The 21,485-nt window shown below is 48.1% G+C and overlaps 1 protein-coding gene across 4 annotated transcripts in view; it reads left to right on the top strand.

The window, feature by feature from the left end:
• Positions 1-1,493: 1,493 nt before the first annotated feature.
• Positions 1,494-21,485, top strand: part of EML3 (EMAP like 3) — a 65,981-nt gene continuing 45,989 nt past the window's right edge. The window contains exon 1 of one of the 4 annotated variants that reach the window (XM_077324382.1): positions 1,494-2,130. In XM_077324382.1, the coding sequence (XP_077180497.1) occupies positions 1,947-2,130 (184 nt within the window). In that variant the 5' untranslated portion in view covers positions 1,494-1,946. Of the gene's footprint in view, positions 2,170-5,357; positions 5,509-7,180; positions 7,367-21,485 lie in introns of those variants that run through there. The other 3 variants (XM_077324377.1, XM_077324390.1, XM_077324399.1) reach the window with 3 other exon arrangements.

The raw sequence follows: 21,485 nt of genomic DNA, 5'->3' as shown, positions 1-21,485 counted from the left end.
CACAAAATCTTGGCCAGGCACCTCAAACACAATAAGGTGGGTGCCAGGAGAGCTTCGAAGAGCAGGGCATTCCACAGGCAAGGAACTCAAAAGCCTCTGGAGGAGGAGGATGAAGAAGAGTCGGTTCTTATATGCCACATTTCTCTTCCAGGTGTTTCAAAGCAGCTTACAATGGCCTTTCTTTTCCTCTTCCCAACAGGTGCCCTGTGGGTTAGGTGAGGCTGAGAGAGCCCTGATATTACTGCTTGGTCAGAACAGCTTTATCAGTGCTGTGGCGAGCCCAAGGTCACCCAGCTGGCTGCATGTGGAGGGGGAGCAGGGAATCAAACCTGGCTTGCCAGATTAGAAGTCGGTGCTCCTAACCACTATGCCAAGCTGGCTCTCTGGTACAGAGAGCAGAGCTTGTGAGGAAGATTGTAAAGGGGGGGGGGGTGGATGTTTGATCGAGCAATGCTAATCAGCTGAGAATCCCTGGCCCCAACGAAATTTGGGTGGCCTAACCAGAGCCACGGCCGAAAAGGCCTCAACCAGTGCCACCTGCCTGGTGGAACAAGCTCCCAGGAGAAATCAGGGCCCTGTCGGAGTTCTCTGAGTTCCACAGGGCTACAAAACTGAGCTCCCCAACAGGCCTATGGTTGAGGCCAGCCAATTAACAACATCAATCAAATGAAATCTCAGGCTGCCCTCCCGCCCCCCCACTGCCCTTTATTCCTCCTTAGTCTAACATCTGGTGGGCTGGTGTAATGGATCACTGTTCAGGAAAGGCTGCAATAGTGACTAATTGCAGTTCATAAATTTTATAATTTTAGCATGTGTGTATTGTGATTCATTTTTTTAATTTATTGTGTATTAAATTGTGTAAACTGCCCTGAGATGGTATTCCAAGAGGAGCGGTATGTAATAGAATATAGAATATAATACAATTTCTACAGACCTTCGGTCATTCCATCTTCTCAGGTTAATTTTAGCTTTTCCTATCATCACAGCCACCTTTCTCTGCTGTAGGCAGCGAGTGTTTTGGTTGGAGCTCGCAGGAGAGCTTTCCCTTAAATCATTATTTGTGGTCTTTGACCAAATTCCTTCATTTAGGGAAGCTGATGATTTATTGCTCACTGTTGCTTTAGTATCCAGTGTTCAAGGTTTCTCCATTTTTGTTGTTTAGGGGATTGTTTGAAAGCCTATCAGCGAAGGAGTTCACTGTTGTTTTTAAAGATTCTAATTTTATATTTATTTGGTCTATCTTCGTATACAAATTAATGATTGTCTCCGTGATCAGGGCTGTTTGTTTGGCTAACAATTCCAATTGATTCATTCCCTGAGTTAGAAGCAGCCTGATGAACCGGAATAGAATAGAATAGAATAGAATAGAATAGAATAGAATAGAATAGAATAGAATAGAATAGAATAGAATAGAATAGAATAGAATAGAATAGAATAGAATAGAATAGAATAGAATAGAATAGAATAGAATAGAATAGAATAGAATAGACAACACGGGCAAAGGCAGTCTTTCAGGGACCTGGCGGGAAGCCATTTAGGGCTTGAAAGGTTAGAACCCGCACTTTGAATTGGGCCGGGAAACAATTGGGCAGTTTCAGCACTGGAGTGAGACGAACATTCCCCCCATATCCAGCCCCTGATGGTGACCTGGCTGCAGCATATTGAACAATACATTACAAAAATCTAACTTGGTTGTAAAGAGAACGTGCCAAGATCATGCACATAACCACCAGAAGCCAACCAGCCATCGACTCCATCTCAGGCCTCTGCTGCTTCCTGCTCTGTTGGCCCGACATCCGAGGAGACCTCTGTGAACTTTGCACAAAACAAAGAGAATTCTGTGTTGTGAAGTGCGAAAAGCAAAGAGACGGTGACAGCAGACAAACGTAACTGCCTCCTACCCCACCCTTGCTCTCCTTAAGATTGCCTAAGAGCTGTCAGAGGAAATGATGAATTCCTCTCGGGAGGAAGCTGTGCAGCCCAGGTGCCTCTGCGGAAATAGCCCTGCCCCGCCCGGTCATCTTGAAGTGCAGCGTGCCCATCAAGGAGCACGCAGGCCTTATGTGAGATTGCAGAAGATTTCCACAAAATACCAGTACACTTTTGCAATGCGTACTTCCTCACAGCCAGGTTTGCCTAGCTTCTTCAATCCATACAACAGGCTTAAAGGTAAAGGTAAAGGTATCCCTTGTGCAAGCACCGGGTCATGTCTGACCCTTGGGGCGACACCCTCCAGCGTTTTCTTGGCGGACTCAATACGGGGTGGTTTGCCAGTGCCTTCCCCAGTCATTACCATTTATCCCCCAGCAAGCTGGGTACTCATTTTACCGACCTCGGAAGGATGGAAGGCTGAGTCAACCTTGAGCCGGCTGATGGGATTGAACTTCCAGCCTCATGGGCAGAGCTTACAGACTGCATGTCTGCTGCCTTACCACTCTGCGCCACAAGAGGCTCTTCGACAGGCTTAGAGATTAATGTCTTTCTTTCTTTCTTTCTTTCTTTCTTTCTTTCTTTCTTTCTTTCTTTCTTTCTTTCTTTCTTTCTATTTATTTATTTATTTATTTATTTATTTATTTATACATTTATTGCCCGCTTTTCCCCAAGGGCTCGAGGCGAGTTACAAAGACTAACATCCCCATAAACCCCTTAAAACAGGTATAAAAAATCCCTTAAATACAATATAAAAGATGCTCAGCATAAAATACAAGCCCAACCTAACAATCCCCAAAACACACTAATAAAGAGAGTGTGAAACGAGGTTTTTAAACCCTCACTCCCACCAATGGAGGTGACAGCAGAAGAGTGAAGAGCTGGGTTTTTTATACCCTGCTTTTCACTACTCAAAGAAATCCCCAAGATGCTTAAAAACAGCTTTCTCTTCCTCTCCACAACAGACACCCTGTGAGGTAGGTGTGGCTGAGAGAGCTCCGAGAAAACTGCTCTACTAGTCACAGTCCTGTTAGTTCCGTTTCTTTCAGAGCCTTCTCGCTTCACCTGCCTCACAGGGTATCTGTTGTGAAAAGGGGAAGGCCATTTTGAGACTCCTTCAGGTAGCGAAAAACGGGGTATAAAAACCAACTCTGCTTCTAGGCTCACCAGGGTTGCAAACTGGAGGCTTGATTGACCATGGCACCAGGTCAAGTATTGACAGCAGTGACGCCTGGGGGCATTTCCTTCCTCAAGGACTCACCACGCCCTGCCTCTGGCCAGCTAGGGTTGGGAAGCAGGACTTCTGGCAAAGAGGGTGTGCCATTCGGACACATCCTTTTCACCCTCGGATCCTGCAATCAGCATCTCAGGACCTGGATTTCCAGTCACTTAAGATCTGTGGCCTAGCAGAGGGCTGCCCTGCCTGAACAAGTCACTCGCCCCACTCCAGCCTGAATCGGCTGGGATCAGGAGCCCCGTTGCGGAAGAGGTTAAAGGCCCAAAGAATCTAGGGATGTGGGTGCCGCAAGACACTTGGCTGTAACCGCCTGATACAACAGCAATCCCCCATCCCCTGGAATGAAAAAGCTTGCTTCCCTTGTTTATAGTGTAAACTGCTTGTTTATAGTGTAAAAAGTGGAATGTTTCCCTTGTTTATAGTGTAATTCTAAGCAGTTTCATCTTTCTAAACCCATTAGTTTAGGATTGCACCGTTAGCATCTCAAGCCAGATGTTTTCATTTTGTTGGGCGTCTCTCCGGCAATTCCCCCCTCCCCCACTTTTCCTCCCCAATATTTTAATTATTGCTGTTTTTCTGTTCTTGTATTTATTTCAGTCCTGGTTTTAATTGTTGGCTGGTTCGAATGGCTTTTAAGATAAGATTTTATTATGTAGGTTTTGGGTTAGCTGCCTTGTTGGCCCTTAGGAAGGCAGAAAGGCTGGGTCAGATTTCTGTAAAATAACAAAATCCTTGATTTCACCCTTGGGGCAGGGGAGGGACGGACCAGAATTAAACAGGGTCAAAGTCTTGCTGTAGGGAGAGTAGGGTTTTTAAAACCCAGGCTTGCTTTGGGATGAGAGGAAATCCCTTGGCAATTGTGCATTCTAAGCCTACGCAGAGTTGCTCTGGCTGAAACCCAATGATTTTTTTTTAAATAAGCCTGGACTACAGTAAGTCTGAGCAGGATTGTCCTGTGAATTTCCCAGCTTCCAAAGCTGCAAGCTGCTGTCGCTGCCAGGGCCAGAAGCCAACAGAAGCAGCTTATCAGAATGAAATGTTCCAGATACTTCCTCCCTCGGTACCCGCTTGGGAATTCATGATTCCCAGTTCTATGTTCCCCATCCAAGAGAAAGTAGCCGGGGAAAGGAGGCCAAAACTTCTCGTCTTTGTTCTGAATGCGACAGCCCTGCTGCAAAGGGCCAAGGGTCCATCTGGTCCAGCATCCTGTTTTCCACTGTGGTCAACCTGGAAAGCCCATCAGTGGGGCAGGGAGGCAAAACAACCCTGCCCTGTCATTTGTCCTCAGCCAGCCAGGTGTAGTGGTTAGGAGTGCAGACTTCTAATCTGGCAAGCCTTTCCGCTCCCTATAAACTGGGTGACCTTGTTGTTCTCACAGAGCAGTCCTATCAGGGCTCTCTCAGCCTCACCTCCCTCACAGGGTGTCTGTTGTGGGGAGAGGAAGGGAAGGCGACTGTAAACCACTTTGCGACTCCTTCGGGTAGAGAAAAGCCGCATATAAAAACCAACTCTTCTTCTTCTTCTTCAGTAATTTCAGGGCTCTCTCAGCCTCACCTACCTCACAGGTGTCTGTTGTGAGGAGAGGAAAGGGAAGGCGAATATAAGCCGCTTTGAGCCTCCTTCGGGTAGAGAACTCTTCTATTCAGAAGTAGACTGCTCCTGGACATGGAGGTCCCACTTAGTTCACACTCGCCAGGGGCCATCACAAGATGGCAAATATGGTGACCTCTATTTATTCAAAATGTTTTCTTCTGCCCCCTTTCCATCCAGTTAGGTCCCCAAGGCAGCAAATCTAAAAGCCCTGGAACATTTTAAAAGCATAATATATAAGAAAACTCTAATATATAAGAAAAAAGTTCCCTTACTAGAGGAAGACTAGAGGGAGAGAGCCAGATCTCCCTGGGGAGGGAACGATGGGCTCTAGGAAGGATGTTTTTTCCCCGGTCTGTCCTAGAACAATTTGCTGGCCAATATATCAGTGACCACAAGCTCTCGTGGTCCAACGGGGAGAAAAACCATTCAAGGTATTCTAGTCGTTAGCCAAGGAGTCCAACGACATGAGTTATGGCTAGTGATCCGTTTTATGAGGAGTTAATGGAGAGGGTGAGTGGCGGTGGATCTTGTTTCATAGGGGAAAGGAAGTGGTTATTTACAAGTAGTTATTTGTAGGTTATTCCTGCAATTATGGGGAGTGATGAAGGAGACCAGCGTGCCTGGGTTCTGTCTCAAGGTCTGCAATAACTCTTTCTCCAGCTCAGCCATAACAGAGGAAGCTGACCACTGCAGCCCTTGCCACTGGGTTGAATATCTCCAGCTTTCAGATGACGCCCTCCCCCGCCAAGGTAACCCAGGGTTATTGTTGAAAGAAGCTCAACTTGGGGCAATTGCAGGAGTCATTTGGAATGGCAGGGCTAAAGTCACCGGCAGTGCCTCTGGGCATGTGCAAAATGCCCCACCCAAAACACTGGGTTTAGAGGTAAAGCAAAGGAAACAGGAAATCCCCGGTTCAAACCATCAGCTTGGCATAATGGCTAGGAATGCTGGACTGATCTGGCGAGCAGGGCTTGATTCCCCGGTCCTCCTCCACATGCTGGGTGACCTGGGGCTCGCCACAGCATTGATAAAGCTGTTCTCACAGAGCAATAATATCAGGACTCACAGCCTCACCCACCTTACAAGGTGTCTATTGTGGGGAGAGGAAAGGGAAGGCAAATGGAAGCCGCTTTGAGACTCCTTCGGGTAGAGAAAAGCGGCATAGAAGAACCAACTCTTCTACCTCTGCCCGGAGCTCCCTTGTGGTCAACCCTGCATCTGCAAGAAGTGCATAATAGGCCTGACCTGTTGGTGTTGGTGTAAAGATTTCTAAGACAATATATGTGACATGCTTTGAATACTGGACATGCACTATGTGTATGAATACTGGACATGCACTGGACATGCACTATAACAAGTTTTATTTTTATAGCTTTGTGCTAGCATAAGGTGCAAAACTGACATTTCTCGGCACTAGGATCTATACAGTTGCGGGAATGCACGCACAACCCCATATTGGCCTACCTTACAGGGCTGTTGGAAGGATACTTGCAGGTTAAATGTTTAAGAAAAGGAAGGTTGGAATAGAATGCAAAAGTCTAGTTTGTTTCCACAGCCAACCTATATATTCACAAGCAAGGAAAGGTGGGGCTCTTAGGTATTGTTGCCAACCTCCAGGAGGAACCTGTAGATCTCCTGTTAATTACAACTAATCTCCAGAATGCAGAGGTCAGTTCCCTTGGAGAAAATGGCTGCTCCGGAGGGAGGGGGGCTCGATGGCATTATATCCCGCTGAAGTCCCTCCATTGGCCCCCGACCCCCAAATCTCCCGGAATTTCTCGAACCACAATTGGAAGGCATGGATGCCAGTCTCCAGATGAGACCTGGAGATCCCCCGGCATTCCAGCTCATCTCCAAACTAAAGAGAAAATGACAGCCTTGGAGAGTGGCCTCCATAGGGTTCTATTCCCCTGCGGTCCCTCCCTGCTCCAAATCCCTCCCACTCTCCGCTCCACCCCAAAGTCTCCAGGTATTTCCCAACCCAGAGCTGGCAAACCCTATCGGGGTCCCGCAGCCCCCTTCGCAGCAAAAACGCGACGAAAGCGTCCTACCTTACAGGGCTGTCGCGAGGCTTGCTGCGAGAACGCAAGGGAAGCGCTTCGCGCGTTTCCTCCACGATCGAGCAGCCACAGAAGAGCCCCGGGACCCTGCGGGGGCCATGGAGTCCGGAGCCCTCCTCGCTCCCCTTCCCACCCTCTTCCCGGCTGGAGAACTCCGCGCTGAACGGGATCGGGGCCTCTCCCCGGTCCCGCTCCCGCTCCCCGCCGCGCTTCCTCCCTTAGGGGCTGGAAGCTGGAGCCCCAGCGCGGCGAGGCAAGCGCCCACCCCCACGCCGAGCACCGCGCCGTGCCGCGCACCGCCCGGGCGTTTTTTTGCAAGGGAAATGACATACGGCGCTCCCGCTTCCTGGGGGTGGGGGGAGCCCGGCCCCAGCCGCGCGCTCTGGACAGGGCGGGCACTGCCGCCTCCTCCCGCTCAAGCCCGTCTCCATCCCCCGTCGAGCAGCCCAGCGGAGCGCAGCCCGAGCCGCGGCCGGGCCGCATGGAAGCCGGACGCGCCGCCGCCCGGCCCCCATGGACGGCTCCCCGGAGCGCGGCGCCCAGCAGGGTGAGCCTCGTCCGACGGGCTGGCTTTTTCCCACGCCGGCCCGACGGCTCCGTCTGTTCCCCCCGCGGCGGAGCGCGGCCAGCGCCCCCTCCCCGTCTCTCCTCTCCCCGCCGCGGGCGCAGGGGGCGCCCTCCGGAGCGAGGTGGCCGAGCGGGGCTGCGCAGCCCCAGCCCAGCCCAGCGCGGAGTCGAGAGGCGGTCCCGTCGCGACGCGGCTGCCCGGGCTGGACGATCCCCAGGCGCAGCCTGGCTGGTCCCGGTGGCCGTGTTTACTCCGAAGGTCGCTCGCTTGCTCTTCGCGGGGCGTCCTGAACTAAGCCGATCTCGTTAGATCGGAGACGTTGAAGCCGGTTTAGGGCACTTTCGGACACAGGCAGCGTCAACAGGGTCGGCCCTGTACAGCAGGGGTAGTCAACCTATGGTCCTCCAGATGTGCATGGACTACAATTCCCATGAGCCCCTGCCATCTGGCAGGGGCTCATGGGAATTGTAGTCCATGCACATCTGGAGGACCACAGGTTGACTACCCCTGCTGTACAGTGTTTGGATGGGAGACCTCGAAGAAGCAGGAGGGTTCTGGCCCAGAGGAAAGCGATGACATTTCCTCTCCTAAACTCTTTTGCCTTGAAAAACGGGGGGGGGGGGGGGGAGGGGATGCCGTCAGCTTGACTTCACAGCAAAAATAAAAAAAGTTTGTAGTACATTGTTCTTTTACCGAGGCGAAAGAGGACCAGTCTCTGCTCCCTAGGAGCCTACAGTGTAAAACAGAAAATGGAGGAAACCGCTGAGTCCACAGGAGAAAGAAGCCAGAGGGGCTCTGTCTCCAAGGTGCTTGGGGGGTAACAGTGGGAGGGCTCCTGGAGTTTTGGCCCAGATGGTGGACCTCCTGACAGCCCCTGGGTTTTGGCCACTGTGTGACCCGGAGTGTTGGCCCAGACGCCACTGACCTGATCCAACACCTTCTCTTACGTTCAGAGTTTTATATCTTTAAAACTTTGTTGTGATGGCGAGTGGAGGTGGGCAAGAATGTTTGGAGAGGGAATTGAAGGAAGGGAGAGGGGAAGGGCTAACTTGTATATATTTAAAACCAGAGTCCAGTAGCACCTTTAAGACCAACAAAGATTTATTCAAGGCGTGAGCTTTCAAGGACCCTTCGTCAGACTTGCTTGCTTGCACTCGAAAGCTCACGCCTTGAATAAATCTTTGTTGGTCTTAAAGGCGCTACTGGACTCTGGTTTTATTGTGCTACTTCAGACCAACACAGCTACTCATTTGAATCTATCCTTGTATATTTTTATTATCATTTAATTTATAAATTACAAGCCTGGGATGTGTGGTGTGTGGGTTTGCAGAGCTCAAGGGGGTGCTTTGCTGTTAGGAGCACCTTCTCTTGGTTTTCTTGTTAAGGAGCGCTGTGGTATAACACAGAGAGGTTTGAACATAGTATATAGCACATGGTTACAGAGAAGGAGCGGGCTGGCTTCATGTGGAGGGTGTGGGGAAAGCAGCACTGTGTGGCTCTGACTGCTCCCCCTGGGTGAAACACAACAGTTGTGAGCTTGTGTGCTGACTCGGAGAGCAGTTGTGTGTTTGCCTGGAGTGTATCAGTGACGTTTGTCCAAGCAGAATTTCCGTTGGCGTGCAACGTGGGTCTGATGCAGAGTGGTGTGTGGGACAGTTTACCACGTGGGTTTGCATATGCACAATGAGAAACTTTTCATTTCCTCTTGCACAGCTAACACACCAGGGGTAAGATTTTCACTGATGTGACAGCCTACCAGATCAATTGTAGCTTGTTGTTGTCTCCTCTAGTGTTGGAATCTTAGTTCCTACGGTACTTTCTTCTTTGCAGTGCCTACAGTTCCTGTGTCTCCCACTCTCTTGGCTCTTTGTCAAGCCACAGCAGAATTAGAACCTCCCCGTTTTACAGGGGTAAAGCCACCAGATTTTTTAGCTAAAAGGGTGATCAAGATTTATCAGTGCAATACTCACAGTGTCTATTCTCCATCCCTTTCCGGACAAAGAAACATCAGGGTCTTGTTCCTTCTCGGGGGTTTGTTCTGCATGCAAACATTCACGCCCATAGTTGTTATCTTTCTTGAGGCTTAGTAGAAGGCGAATATTATATCGAAAGCCAAAGTCAATAGGCCAGGGTGTAACAAAGGCAGATGGGGCACAGGAGCTCCCAAATTCTTTGCATTTGCACATCTGGCCCTTAATCAAGCTCTCATTTCGTTCTCATTTTACATGTATACTCCCATCCTGCTTGTGGGCAACAGTCTCACAACAATCCTATGAGGTAGGGCCACTTTTACACTGAGGACTTGATTTACTGGATTTCTCACATTTGTGTCCTGCTTTCGGAAGAGGGGTTTATCCCACATAGGATCCCCACGAGGTAAGTACGGCCAAGTCTTGTCCAAGATAACCCAGTCTGCTTCAGGGCTCAGCAAAGATTTGAATCGTTTATTTTCAACTACTCTTTAGCTCCCCCCCCCCCCGATTATGAATGCCACAGGTTTGCAAAGGCCAATACAGATACATTAAAGAGATCTTGTAGAAGTGCTTTTAATTTAGAGCAATGGGGGTCCTTCAGGCTGCCTAGGGGGCTTCTCAGAAGTTCAGCAGTGAGATTAATAATTGTGGATAAGATTCCTTGACAGAAGTCATGTCTGTGAACGACCACTTCTGTCTTCCTCTGAAACAATCAGTCCCAGAGGAGCATCATGTATGCCTCTTCACCCCTATGAGGCAAGAGTGCGGCCCAGTAATCCTGACACAAATGTGAACATTCCACAGAATCCAATGGAACATTCTGTGATTCTGTGGCAAAAAACTAAACTTTAGCAACGGGATCTCTGAAAGTTGGGAAGTGATGTTTTTAAAAACAAAAGCAGAACTGTTTCATATTCTGGAAGGTCCTGGATTTGAATTTCACCTCAGACATTGCCTCATGAGGTCACCTTAAACTAACCACTGTTCTCACACTTTGTCCCACCCTTGTCTGATGACGGTGACGATGTTAGCCATTCAGTCGAACCTGATTCTTGGCGATCCCATGGCTCAACAGTCACCTCGATTTTCGATCTTGCACCGTTTCTTTTAGCTGTATAATATTCTGTGCAGGGTCCATTTTGATCGTAGCTAACCCTTGTGTTCTATGATGGCCTGGTTTCCTTCTACCGCTGGCCAGTCCTAGAATAATTGCTTTCTCCATTGAGTTGAATTGCAGAATATGGCCAAAGTTAGTAAGCCGGAATTTTGTAATTTCGCCTACCAGTGATAGATCAGGCTTTATTCGCTGTCGTATTTCCTTGTTTGTAGCATTTACTGTCCATGGAATCCACAGAAGCCTTGTCTACCATAATGAAAGTCTACCTAACACACCAGTTGAAAAGATTCTGAACATAACTTGAAGACAATGCTTCAGATGTAAATTTAATACTAAGTATGATTGGTATTCTTCTTTATTCAAAGGGTCAGAGACCAGAACAGTGGTAAAATGCAGATATTATTAGTATTATATAGCCTAACCCAGGGGTAGTCAAACTGCGGCCCTTCAGATGTCCGCGGACTACAATTCCCATGAGCCCCTGCCAGCATTCGCTGGCAGGGGCTCATGGGAATTGTAGTTTGCGGACATCTGTAGTTTGCGGACATCTGACTACCCCTGGCCTAACCAGAGGCCTAGTATTATATAGCCTGACACGTCCTTTGCTGATGTTGTGAGGCAAAAATTCTAGTTGTAAGCTTGTCTGCAAACCCAATGCCAGCTGTGTGGGGGCTTGTGTTAACCCCTTTCAGGGGTTGTTACCTGACAGGCTCAAAGACCACTGCTTTTCTAGACAGGTTCCGGCCTCTGCCTCAAAGGTTTTGTGTGAAGCTCTTGGGTTCTTTTTCAGCTGGCTGCTCAGAGAAAAGAGGAAGTGTGTTTGGCCATCGGCTGTTTGTTGTTTCTGCTTATTTCCATTTCTGGGACTTTGAGTCACGGATTTTGAATCCTTCACTCTTTCTCATAGCCATGTTTCAGACAAATGATGAGCAATATCAGAAGGAAAAAGAGACTAGGGGGGCGGTGGAAAAACACAAGTTTGAGCATAAAGGACACTTGACTAGCCCTTACATGCCAGCTTGCACGCGGGGTTGTGAAATCTGAGGGACTTGGCCGCTTGATAGCATCGTCCTTCACCCTGCCGCCAACCTCTTTCTCAGTCTACTCTGTTGAACACCGTCTGCAAAATCACATTCTTTATTCTGGATTAACACATCCAGCATTGCTTTCCTATCTTCAGATGCATTCATCACTATTAAGAGTTTGGCTCCGGATTGTCAGTTTGCGGGTAAATGTACCTTGAAAGGGAGGATCTTTACCTCCTTGGACATTAAAAAGTAGCCCACCCCACATGAAGCACAGACAAAATAATTGTGTGAGTTGTGTATTTCCAGTATTTCTGTCCCACTTGTGAAGGTAAAGGTAAGAGTTATATCCTTATCCATGGTTCCTCTATATATTTGTGAAACAGCCTGGGGGGTGGAACATGTCCAGCTGTCCAAGTTGAAATAGGGCCAATTAGGGTGCAGCCAGCAAAGCTGATTTACTGGAAAAAGCTGGCTGCACCCTGTTTGGCCCTGCCCCTGCAGCTCCCGCCCTCTGTCCCTGGACTCTAGCCTCTTTGCTCTCAGACGCGCCTCAGTGCCTGGAGCCAGCAGCAGGTAAGGGGAGAGGGCCTTGGGCAAAGAGTCGTCATGGAGGAACTGCTAACGAGGGCCTCTTGGCCTGCTAGGCTGGGCCTGCTAACAATGGCCTCCCGGCCTGCTGACTGCCTGCTAAGGAGCTCTGTCCCGGGCCTGCTAACGAGCTGGCCAGCTCCCGCCCACCCCACTTGAACCAGCTGAGAGCTGTGGTCCAAATCCACCTTAATCTACCTGGCTGGGGGCCAGGGGAGGGGACCCTTTCAAGGCCCGTGGCTTTGAAGCTAGTAGAAAGATAAAGAGATAGAATAAGAGGTAAAAAAAAAGAAAAGAACAAGGCTCCTTCTACATGGAGGTTTTTCTCCTCCTTGACTTCCAAACTGGAGTGCTTTTTGTGTAGGAATTTCAAACTGTAACTGTCCTGTTCTATAGAACATAAGTACATAAAAAGAACCCTGCTGGATCACACCAGGGGTCCATCTTGTCCAGCATCCTGTCTCAAACAGTGGCCAGCCAGTTTCTCTGGAGGGCCAGCAACAGGGCAGGGAGGCCGAGGCCTTCCCCTCATAAGAACATCAGGAGAGCCCTGCTGGGTCAGACCAGGGAGGGTCCCTCTAGTCCAGCCTCCAATCTCACATAGTGGCCAGCCAGGCACAGGGGCGGAGATCTTCTGATGTTGCCTCCTGGAACTGTGATCCAGAGTCTGACTTCCTCTGAATGTGGAGGTTCCCTTTAGTCATGGCTAGTAGTCACTGATAGACTATTTTCCATTAATCTCAGTCTTAAGCATCATGTTAGCACACCATTCGGAAGCAATGCTGCACCTATTCTGTCCACTTCAGTGTCATTATCCCACACCATTTTCCCTGCATTCTAATATGTGAATGCTCCAAATGTGTCTATTTGCAGTAGCAATAAAAATAATGCAGGGAATCCTCATCATGTGGAAACACCCTAAGGCTAGAATAATTAAAATAATTTGATAACTGAACTAGGTACAATTAGAAGAATTGTTTTTTATACCCCGCTTTTCATGACCCGAAGGAGTCTCAAAGTGGCTTACAATCACCTTCCTTTCCTCTTCCCACAACAGACCCCGTGTGAGGTTGGTGAGGCTGAGAGAGCTCTGACAGAACTGTATGAGAACAGCTCTAACAGGACTGCAACTAGTCCAAGGTCAGGCAGCTGGCTGCATGTGTAGACGGGAGGAATCAAACCCCAGTCTCCAAATTAGAACTCACCGCTCTTAACCACTGCATCCAGCTTGCTCTTAAAAACCGGCCTTTCGGGCTTGTCAGCCCCAGTGGGTTTCTGGGAAACCAGGCACCTTGACAGAGAAAACACATGATGTTCTCTGTTGGGTCCTTACCCCACTATATCCCTGCGTTTGGACTCCCTTTGAAATATTCCAATTTCAAAAATGAGACAACAGAGACCAGTTTAATTGGGCTAATTTAGCTCCTGGTCCAGTATATCCCTTCTTCCTCCCTTCCTCCATGATGCCCATCTGCGGTGTTTTACAGATGCAGACGGAAATTGCAAGCATTTTTTCTCATTTGTAGCCGGAACTCACTGAACCACACGTGGGAAAGCCCCAGTCCTACTTAACCCAGCCTCCCAAAGGGATAGTTTCCTGTATGCGAATCTCATAGATTAATGAGGCTTTAAGCAAGCACCCCAAACAAATCCCAGTATGTTGAGTTGGGGATTGTGACGTTTAACAGCACTGCGCATTGTATTGATTGAGCGTGTAGAATTTAAGGGCATTCTGTTCTAAAGTGCTGAGGTTTTTTGGGGACGGGAAGGGGATGGGAAACACCCACTCGTGGATTTTTCAATCTATAAGACAGCCGGCCACCATCACCTGCCTGGGCTCCTGTTGCATTCCCTTTGCAGGTAGGGAGAGGCCTGGGAGGCGCCTGTCCCAAGAGGTTCATTCTTACGATGAACACCTCCCCTAAAAATGTCACCTAACGTGTTTAACGGGGGGGAGGGGGGGGGGAAGAGTGTGGATATTTTCTATGGAAACTGCAAGGCACGAAAATGGAGTCCAAGGATGCTGTGGTGTTTGATTCTGCCCCCACCCCCAGTCTCTGGGGAAGGCTGCGATTGGCCAGTTCAAAGCCTTTCTTGTTCTTTTGGGTGTGGAGGAGGGAAGGTGAGGTGTTCAAGCCCCCCAGGCCTTGTCAGAGGTTGAGAAGGTTAGCAAGGAGGGGCAAAGAAAGAGAGGGAATTGGGTGTGTGATTCATTGCACAGAAGCGTGGGCGAATTCAGACAATCATCCTCGAATAAGTTCCTTCTCTGGCCCCCTAGGTGCTGTCTCGGCAATCTTTACAACAACCCTGCGGTTGCTTCATAACATTCAGGTAGAGGCCAGAGTTCTTTCAGAATCACTACTGATGTCTTGACTACAGGGATAAGTTCCCCTGGAAGAAATGGCAGCTTTAGGGAACAAATTCTGGCACAGTCCAGGTTCTTGTAGAAATCCCTCTTTAAACTACCCTCTCCAGTCGCCTCCTAAACTCCAGGAATCTCCCAGGCCTGAGTTGGCAACCCTGCTTCACATTTGTGAGAGACTCTCTATTGTTCACATTTTGTTAGAGGAGGATTTGAGACAGGCAAGGCTCGTTAAGGCCTCTGTTGAATTTGGGCCTAAGTGGAGATTTGGACTGAGGACTTTACATCTCGTGACTCAGATAAGGCCCTAAAAACTGCTGTTTTGCGCAATAAATACTTGTAAGGGCATCAGCAAGGTTAGGGGAGCTGGAATATAATGGTTGGAGTACTGGGTTAGGATCAGGGATGTTTTCTGTGGAAATCTGCTTACACTGGAAAGGATCTCAGCAGATGACCTTGGCCACTCACTCTCTTGTGGCTTCACCTACCTTACAGAGTTGCCATGACGATCAAATATGGGGAAAGGGGAGGCCTGGAATATTTAGAAGCACAGAGTTAAAAAAATGTTACAGACATCGGGCAGGAGCTCTCAGGGTAATGCCATGGTCACCAGCTCTGGGTTGGAAAAGAACTGGAGATTTGAGGGATGGAGCTTGAGGAGGTTTGGGGAAAGGGACTTCAGCGGAGTATAATGCCATGGATTCCACCTTCTTTGTTGTTGTCAGGTGCAAAGTCGTGTCCTACCCATCGCGACCCCATGGACAATGATCCTCCAGGCCTTCCTGCCCTCCACCATTCCCCGGAGTCCATTTAAGTTTGCACCTACTGCTTCAGTGACTCCACCTCATTCTCTGTCGTCCCCTTCTACTTTTGCCCTCAGTCGCTCCCAGCATTAGGCTCTTCTCCAGGGAGTCCTTCCTTCTCATGAGGTGGCCAAAGTATTTCAGTTTCATCTTCAAGATCTGGCCTTCTAAGGAGCAGTCAGGGCTGATCTCCTCTAGGACTGACCGGTTTGTTCGCCTTGCAATCCAAGGGACTCGCAAGAGTCTTCTCCAGCACCAGAGTTCAAAAGCCTCAATTCTTTGACGCTTGGCCTTCCTTATGGTCCAACTTTCACAGCCATACATCACAACTGGGAATACCATAGCCTTGACTAAACGCACTTTTGTTGGCAGGGTGATGTCTCTGCTTTTTAGGATGCTGTCTAGATTTGCCATTGCTTTCCTCCCCAGGAGCAAGCGTCTTTTCATTTCTTTGCTGCAGTCCCATCTGCAGTGATCTTGGAGCCCAGGAAAATAAAATCTCTCACTATCTCCATTTCTTCCCCATCTATTTACCAGGAATTGAGAGGGCCGGATGCCATGATCTTTGTTTTCTTGATGTTGAGTTTCAAGCCAACTTTTGCACTCTCCTCCTTCACCCGCATCAACAGGCTCTTTAGTTCCTCTTCACTTTCTGCCATTAGAGTGGTATCATCTGCATATCTGAGGTTGTTGATATTTCTCCCTGCAATCTTGATCCCAATTTGTGACTCCTCTATTCCCGCCTTTCTCATGACGTGCTCCACATACAAGTTAAATAGGCAAGGCGACAGTATACAGCCTTGCCGAACTCCTTTCTCAATTTTGAACCAATCAGTGATTCCATGTTCAGTTCTCACTGTTGCTTCTTGACCTGCATATAAGTTTCTCAAGAGACAAATAAGATGCTCTGGTATTCCCATCACTTTAAGAACTTGCCACAATTTGTTGTGCTCCACACAATCAAAGGCTTTAGCATAGTCAATGAAGCAGAAGTAGATGTTCTTCTGGAACTCCCTGGCTTTCTCCATGATCCAGCGTATGTTGGCAATTTGATCTCTAGTTCCTCTGCCTCTTCGAAATCCTGCCTGTACTTCTGGAAGTTCTCGGTCCACATATTGCTAGAGCCTAGCTTGTAGGATTTTGAGCATAACTTTGCTACCTTCTAAAGCAGCCATTTTCTCCAGGTAAACTGAGCTTTGACACCTGAAGATCCACGGTAATAGATGAGATCTCCAGCCCTCATCTGGAGGCTAGCACCCCTATGTAACACATAGCTGTACACAGCATTTGAACGGAGGGATTTTGTAATGTCTTAAATCAATAACTCTGCTTTTTTGGACAACTCTTGACGTCTGGATAGCAAATTCAGCTGCCCATTCTTCCACCAAGGCCCTCCTGTGACCTCCTCCTTCCACGTTGCTGACGGAATGAGCTGAGTTAGAGTGTAAGACTGCGCAAATTGAAAAGGTCACTGAAAAAAATGCCTTTTTGTTCATTTTTGCTGCTGTTCTTGCGCCTCCTGGGATGTGCATATCAAGGAGGGGGGACCAGACAAGGCAGAGCCTGTTCAGGGGTTGTGCGGTGTGTGTGTGTGTGTGTTAGTCACAACTTCTGTCCACTTTCAGTGCCTCTTGGCACCGAGGAGAAAGGCAAAGCCCACCCCTGTGCCCTTCTTCCCAAGAGCCGTTGTTTTGTGTCCCGGACCTCCCAAATCCCCCCCACATCCTCTGCGTGTTGGATGGAGGCCTTCTTCACCACCTACTTCCCAGTTTGTCTGGCAAGTCTAGGCAGGCAGAGGGTGGGTGAGGGGACAGCGCGGTTGTGCCCTGTGGTTTCGTCATGGGGGAAGAAAACAACCCCAGCGAGGCTGCCGTTTGGCTCAGACTGGGAATATTTTGGTCAGCTTTGCTGCTCTCGAGATTGCCAGCGTGCTGTGTTTTCTTTGTGCAATTTCCAGCTATTTTGGTACCTTTTCTTTTTTGGATGGCTGCATAATGGGTAGTTGTACATATACTTTTATACATGGTTTCAAACGATAGCTGAGTTGACCTGCCGTAGAAAAGCTAGATTCCAGTCGAGAGGAACGGGAAGGTGACTGTAAGCCGCTTTGAGCCTCCTTCGGGTAGGGAAAAGCGGCATATAAGAACCAACTCTTCTTCTTCTTCTTCTTCTTCTTCTACTACTACTACTACTACCTTCGAAACTAACGGGATTTTCAGATAGGGATGTGAGCTTCCAGGGGGGAGCTGGGGACCCCCCAGAATTACACCTTATTGCAGAGAGATCTGTTTCCCTGTAGAAAATGGGTGCTTTGGAGGGTGAACCCCACTGAGTGTCTTCCCCAGGCTACATTCCCAAATCTCCAGGAGTTTCCCATCCTGGATTTGGTAACTCTACCCCAATCTCAAGCTGACAGGGGGGAACCTAGCAGCCCTATTTTTGAGATATATGATTTCAAGATGCAATGCTCTTTTTGATTCTTGAATGTTTATACCTCCAAAATCTTGTTGGTCTCTAAGGTGGGGAGGGACTGTGGCTCACTGACAGAGCATCTGCTTGGCATGCAGACGGTCTCAGGTTCAATCCCTGGCATCTTCAGTTACAAGGATCAAGAAGGAGGTGATGTGAAAGACAACCTGAGATCCCAAAGAGCCTCTGCAAATGTGCATAGGCAGTACTAGCTTTGATGGGCCAAGGGTCTGATTTATAAGACAGCTTCATGTGTACTATTGAACTCTTTTATAAACTGGAATGTGCACTTCTTCTCCAAATGGAAAGACTTGGGATGCAGGGAAATCTTTACCCATAGTTTTCCTCCTACTGTTGTTGAAGCTTCTACCTGGTGCCAGATTCTCCATCATATGTTTGCCATCATCCAAGGTGCCTGGAAATCTACTTTTACAATTGTTCTCCAAACGACAGGGATCACTTCCCCCACAGATAATGCACAGTTAATAGCTGTTTCTTGCTCTTTCCTTCAAGGGTTTAAGGAGAGTATGAAGGAGGACCTTCAGTTTAAAAAAAGAAAAAAAACATTTACCTTTCTCACCAAGGCCCAAGGTGGATTACTCCGTTTAAGTCAATATGATCAACAGGATGAGACATCCAGTAAACAATGCAATAGGGTTTAGATTGCAGAAATCTGAAACAGCTGGAACAAACCATAAACATTTAAACACTAGGGGTCAAACCCGTTGCATTCAGGAATACAACGGGCGCTAGATTAGGGGGATGGAATGGAAGAACTCTGCGGACGGCCTCCCCTTCCCCCCAGGACCTGGAAAGGCTGCAGGCAGCTGTTATGGAACTCACTGGCAGGGGCAGCTCTGACGCAGCAGGAATCTGCAGCCTCCAAGCCTCAGAGGGAAGTGGAGAAGGGGGTGGTCTGGTGTGGAGGGCAGAAGGCTATTGGCTGGCCGATAGAGAGACAGGCAAGCCGGTTGGATGAGGAGGCACTCAGGGGCGGGACAGACACCCTGAGTGGGTGTTAAGCGCTGAGTGGTATTTAAGCCATGAGACACGGTCCTCCTCCAAGGCCTTACCAGAAATATCTAGTGGAACAGATGACGCATTAAACCAGCCTTCCTTTTAAAACTTTTTTATCATCAAGAAACCCCTGGAACATTCTTCAAGCTTCAGGAAACCCAAGAAGTGGTGCAATGGTGCAGAATCTGGTTGGGAAGCACAGCTGTGTACCTGCCCACCTGGGGCCTCTCCCTTACCACCCCCTCCAGGCCCATCATTGGCCATTTTTTGAGGGGGGGGAGGTTGACCTGACTTATATGGCCATATTACCTGAAAAATGTTCACCAATTTGAGGCCCAAACTGATGGTGGATCAGGATAGAAATCTTGTAGTAACAATAGATAACTGGCCAAAGATGTCAACTCAGTGTGCAACTGCTGTAGAACAGGCAAATGCTATGCGGGGGCTGGTTAGGAAGACGACTGAAAGGATATCATAATGTCCCTCTATAAATCTATGGTGTGGCCTCATATGGAATCCTGTGTACAGTTCTGGTTACTCTGCACCTCATAAAGGTATAATGGAAGAGGTGCAGAAAAGGATAACTGAAACGATTTAAGGGGATGGAACACCTTTAGGATGCTTTAGGATGCTTAGGGCTAATCCTGCGTTGAGCAGGGGGTTGGACTAGATGGCCTGTGTGGCCCCTTCCAACTCTATGATTCTATGATTCTATAATTCTATGACCTTTAGGACTTTTTAGCTTGGTAAAATGATGATTGAGAGGGTGGCATAATTGAGGTTTACAAAATTGTGGGTTGGGTAGAGAAGGTTGTGGAAGAAAGTACTTTTTCCCCTTTCTCACTGGAACTTGTGGGCACTCAATTAAATTAATTAGTATTAGGCTTAGAACAGATAAAAGGAAGTCCTTCACCCAAAGAGTAATTAAAATGTAGAATTCACAGCAGCAGGACATAGTGGTGGCTACACACATAGCTTCAAGGGGGGACTGAATAAACATCTGAAGCCAGAGTAGCTATTAGCTACAAGGTCTAGATGGAACAATATTATGTCCGGGGCAGTGATGCACTGCTTGTGCTTGTCAGGTCAAGTGGGAGTCCTTCTGGTGTTTTGGCTCTGCAGATGGACCTCCTGATGGCACCAGGGTTTGGTCCACCATTGCCTCTCTTAAGTTCCATGATCACAATTGGTAATCTGGATTTCTCGATTTTAAGGTTTGCGATTCACCCATTGGCCGGTGTTGAAAAAGAAGACGCTTTCACACACACTTGAACCAACTTGGTTCTGAAATGGTTCTTAAAGGGTTACTGTAGCCGTGTGAAGGGATCTTGGATGGGCACAGCCTTCTCTTCCCCCTCAGGTCAAAAGTCCTTCTTGCTCGGCTATTCAGGGCCCCATGTCCTGCGGCTTACGGTGGTGTCAGGAATGTCTGAGGCGGGAGCTGTTTCCTCCTAACTGCCACTTTTCCTTCCTTGCCAGTACAAATACGGCTGCCTGGGCATGAGGCAATACCTGGGCTCTTTGCCTGTAGGATGGGGCCAGAGATCCTGGCTTGAACCAAACTGAGTTTCCCCCTCTCTCCCTTTTTCCTGGGAATTGTGGACAGGGCCTAAGTGAGGAATTTTACCTCTCCCCTCTCTGTTTTAATTACAGACAGTTGGAACCATTGTGTCTCTGGGCAAAAATGATTTCTAAGAAAAATTTAAATAAGTGCTGCGAGGCAGAAATATTTAGTCCTTTAAGTTAAAAGAACAGCTCCTTAGGAGGATTAGAAGCACAGGGATGTGGCCTCGAAAAGGGATGTAGTATTTTTAAAAACACTGTTTTCATTTTGGAGTGGTGGTGGCTAGGCTTCTTTTAGGGGATCATCTATCAATTCACATGATACTTTACACAGTAATGTAATCAAGAGAACCCCTGAGAACCATACAGTGTTTGAAATCCGATGAAATCATTGACGGAAAAATCAGGACAGAACAAAAGGAAATATTTTCCCCAGCACTAACTTAAATATATAGAATTGGCAAGAGATGACAATGACCACTAGTACTGAATGCACTTTTAAAAGATTCAGTAAATCTATAGATTCTGTATCCAGGGTCACCAGACACATAGTCTTAGCACAGCACTAGTTTCAGCGAAAGGGTAAAACGTGATTGTCCTTTCATGTACTATCTGTTGTTAAATACATAGCAAACTCCTTAGCTAAAAAGTTACAGATCTCTACAGAGTTTCCATTACCTTCAAGACTCCATCAGGCATAGGCCAGCACATGGCAATGGTTGCTGCCTCCATACCTCAGTTAAGAGTTCTGTCTTCTCTGATGGAGTCAGTAGATAAAACTCTCCTCTTTGATGCAAACAGTTTTTTATCATTTTTCTTTCTCTAACCCCTGAACAGGGCAGCCTGGTTCAAAGAGGAAGAATAATGGTCTTCCTAGAGTCCTTGTAGTCTTTACTACCTTCAGATTTCTGTTCCCTGTTTGGATGAGGGGGGACGGAACAGGACCACCCAATTGTCTCTAGCTTGACTTATTAGCATTTTTTCAGGGGGAGCTGAGGTAAGGCTAGAAAACCATTGGACTGACTTCCCTGGGGTTTGCCAGGTATGTTTGATCAGCCAGCCGGTGATGAGGGGAGGGGGGAACACGGGGCAAATTTGGATTGGAACGGGGAGAGGGAACTGAGCATTGTCATTCCTCTTCACTCTAATTCTATTTTCCAAACCTGAAACTGCCCCAG

Source organism: Paroedura picta, chromosome 1, assembly GCF_049243985.1.
Source record: "Paroedura picta isolate Pp20150507F chromosome 1, Ppicta_v3.0, whole genome shotgun sequence".
Lineage (NCBI taxonomy): Eukaryota > Metazoa > Chordata > Lepidosauria > Squamata > Gekkonidae > Paroedura > Paroedura picta.
The sequence above is the reverse complement of the archived record's forward strand: the minus strand, read 5'-3'. Positions and strand labels throughout refer to the sequence as shown.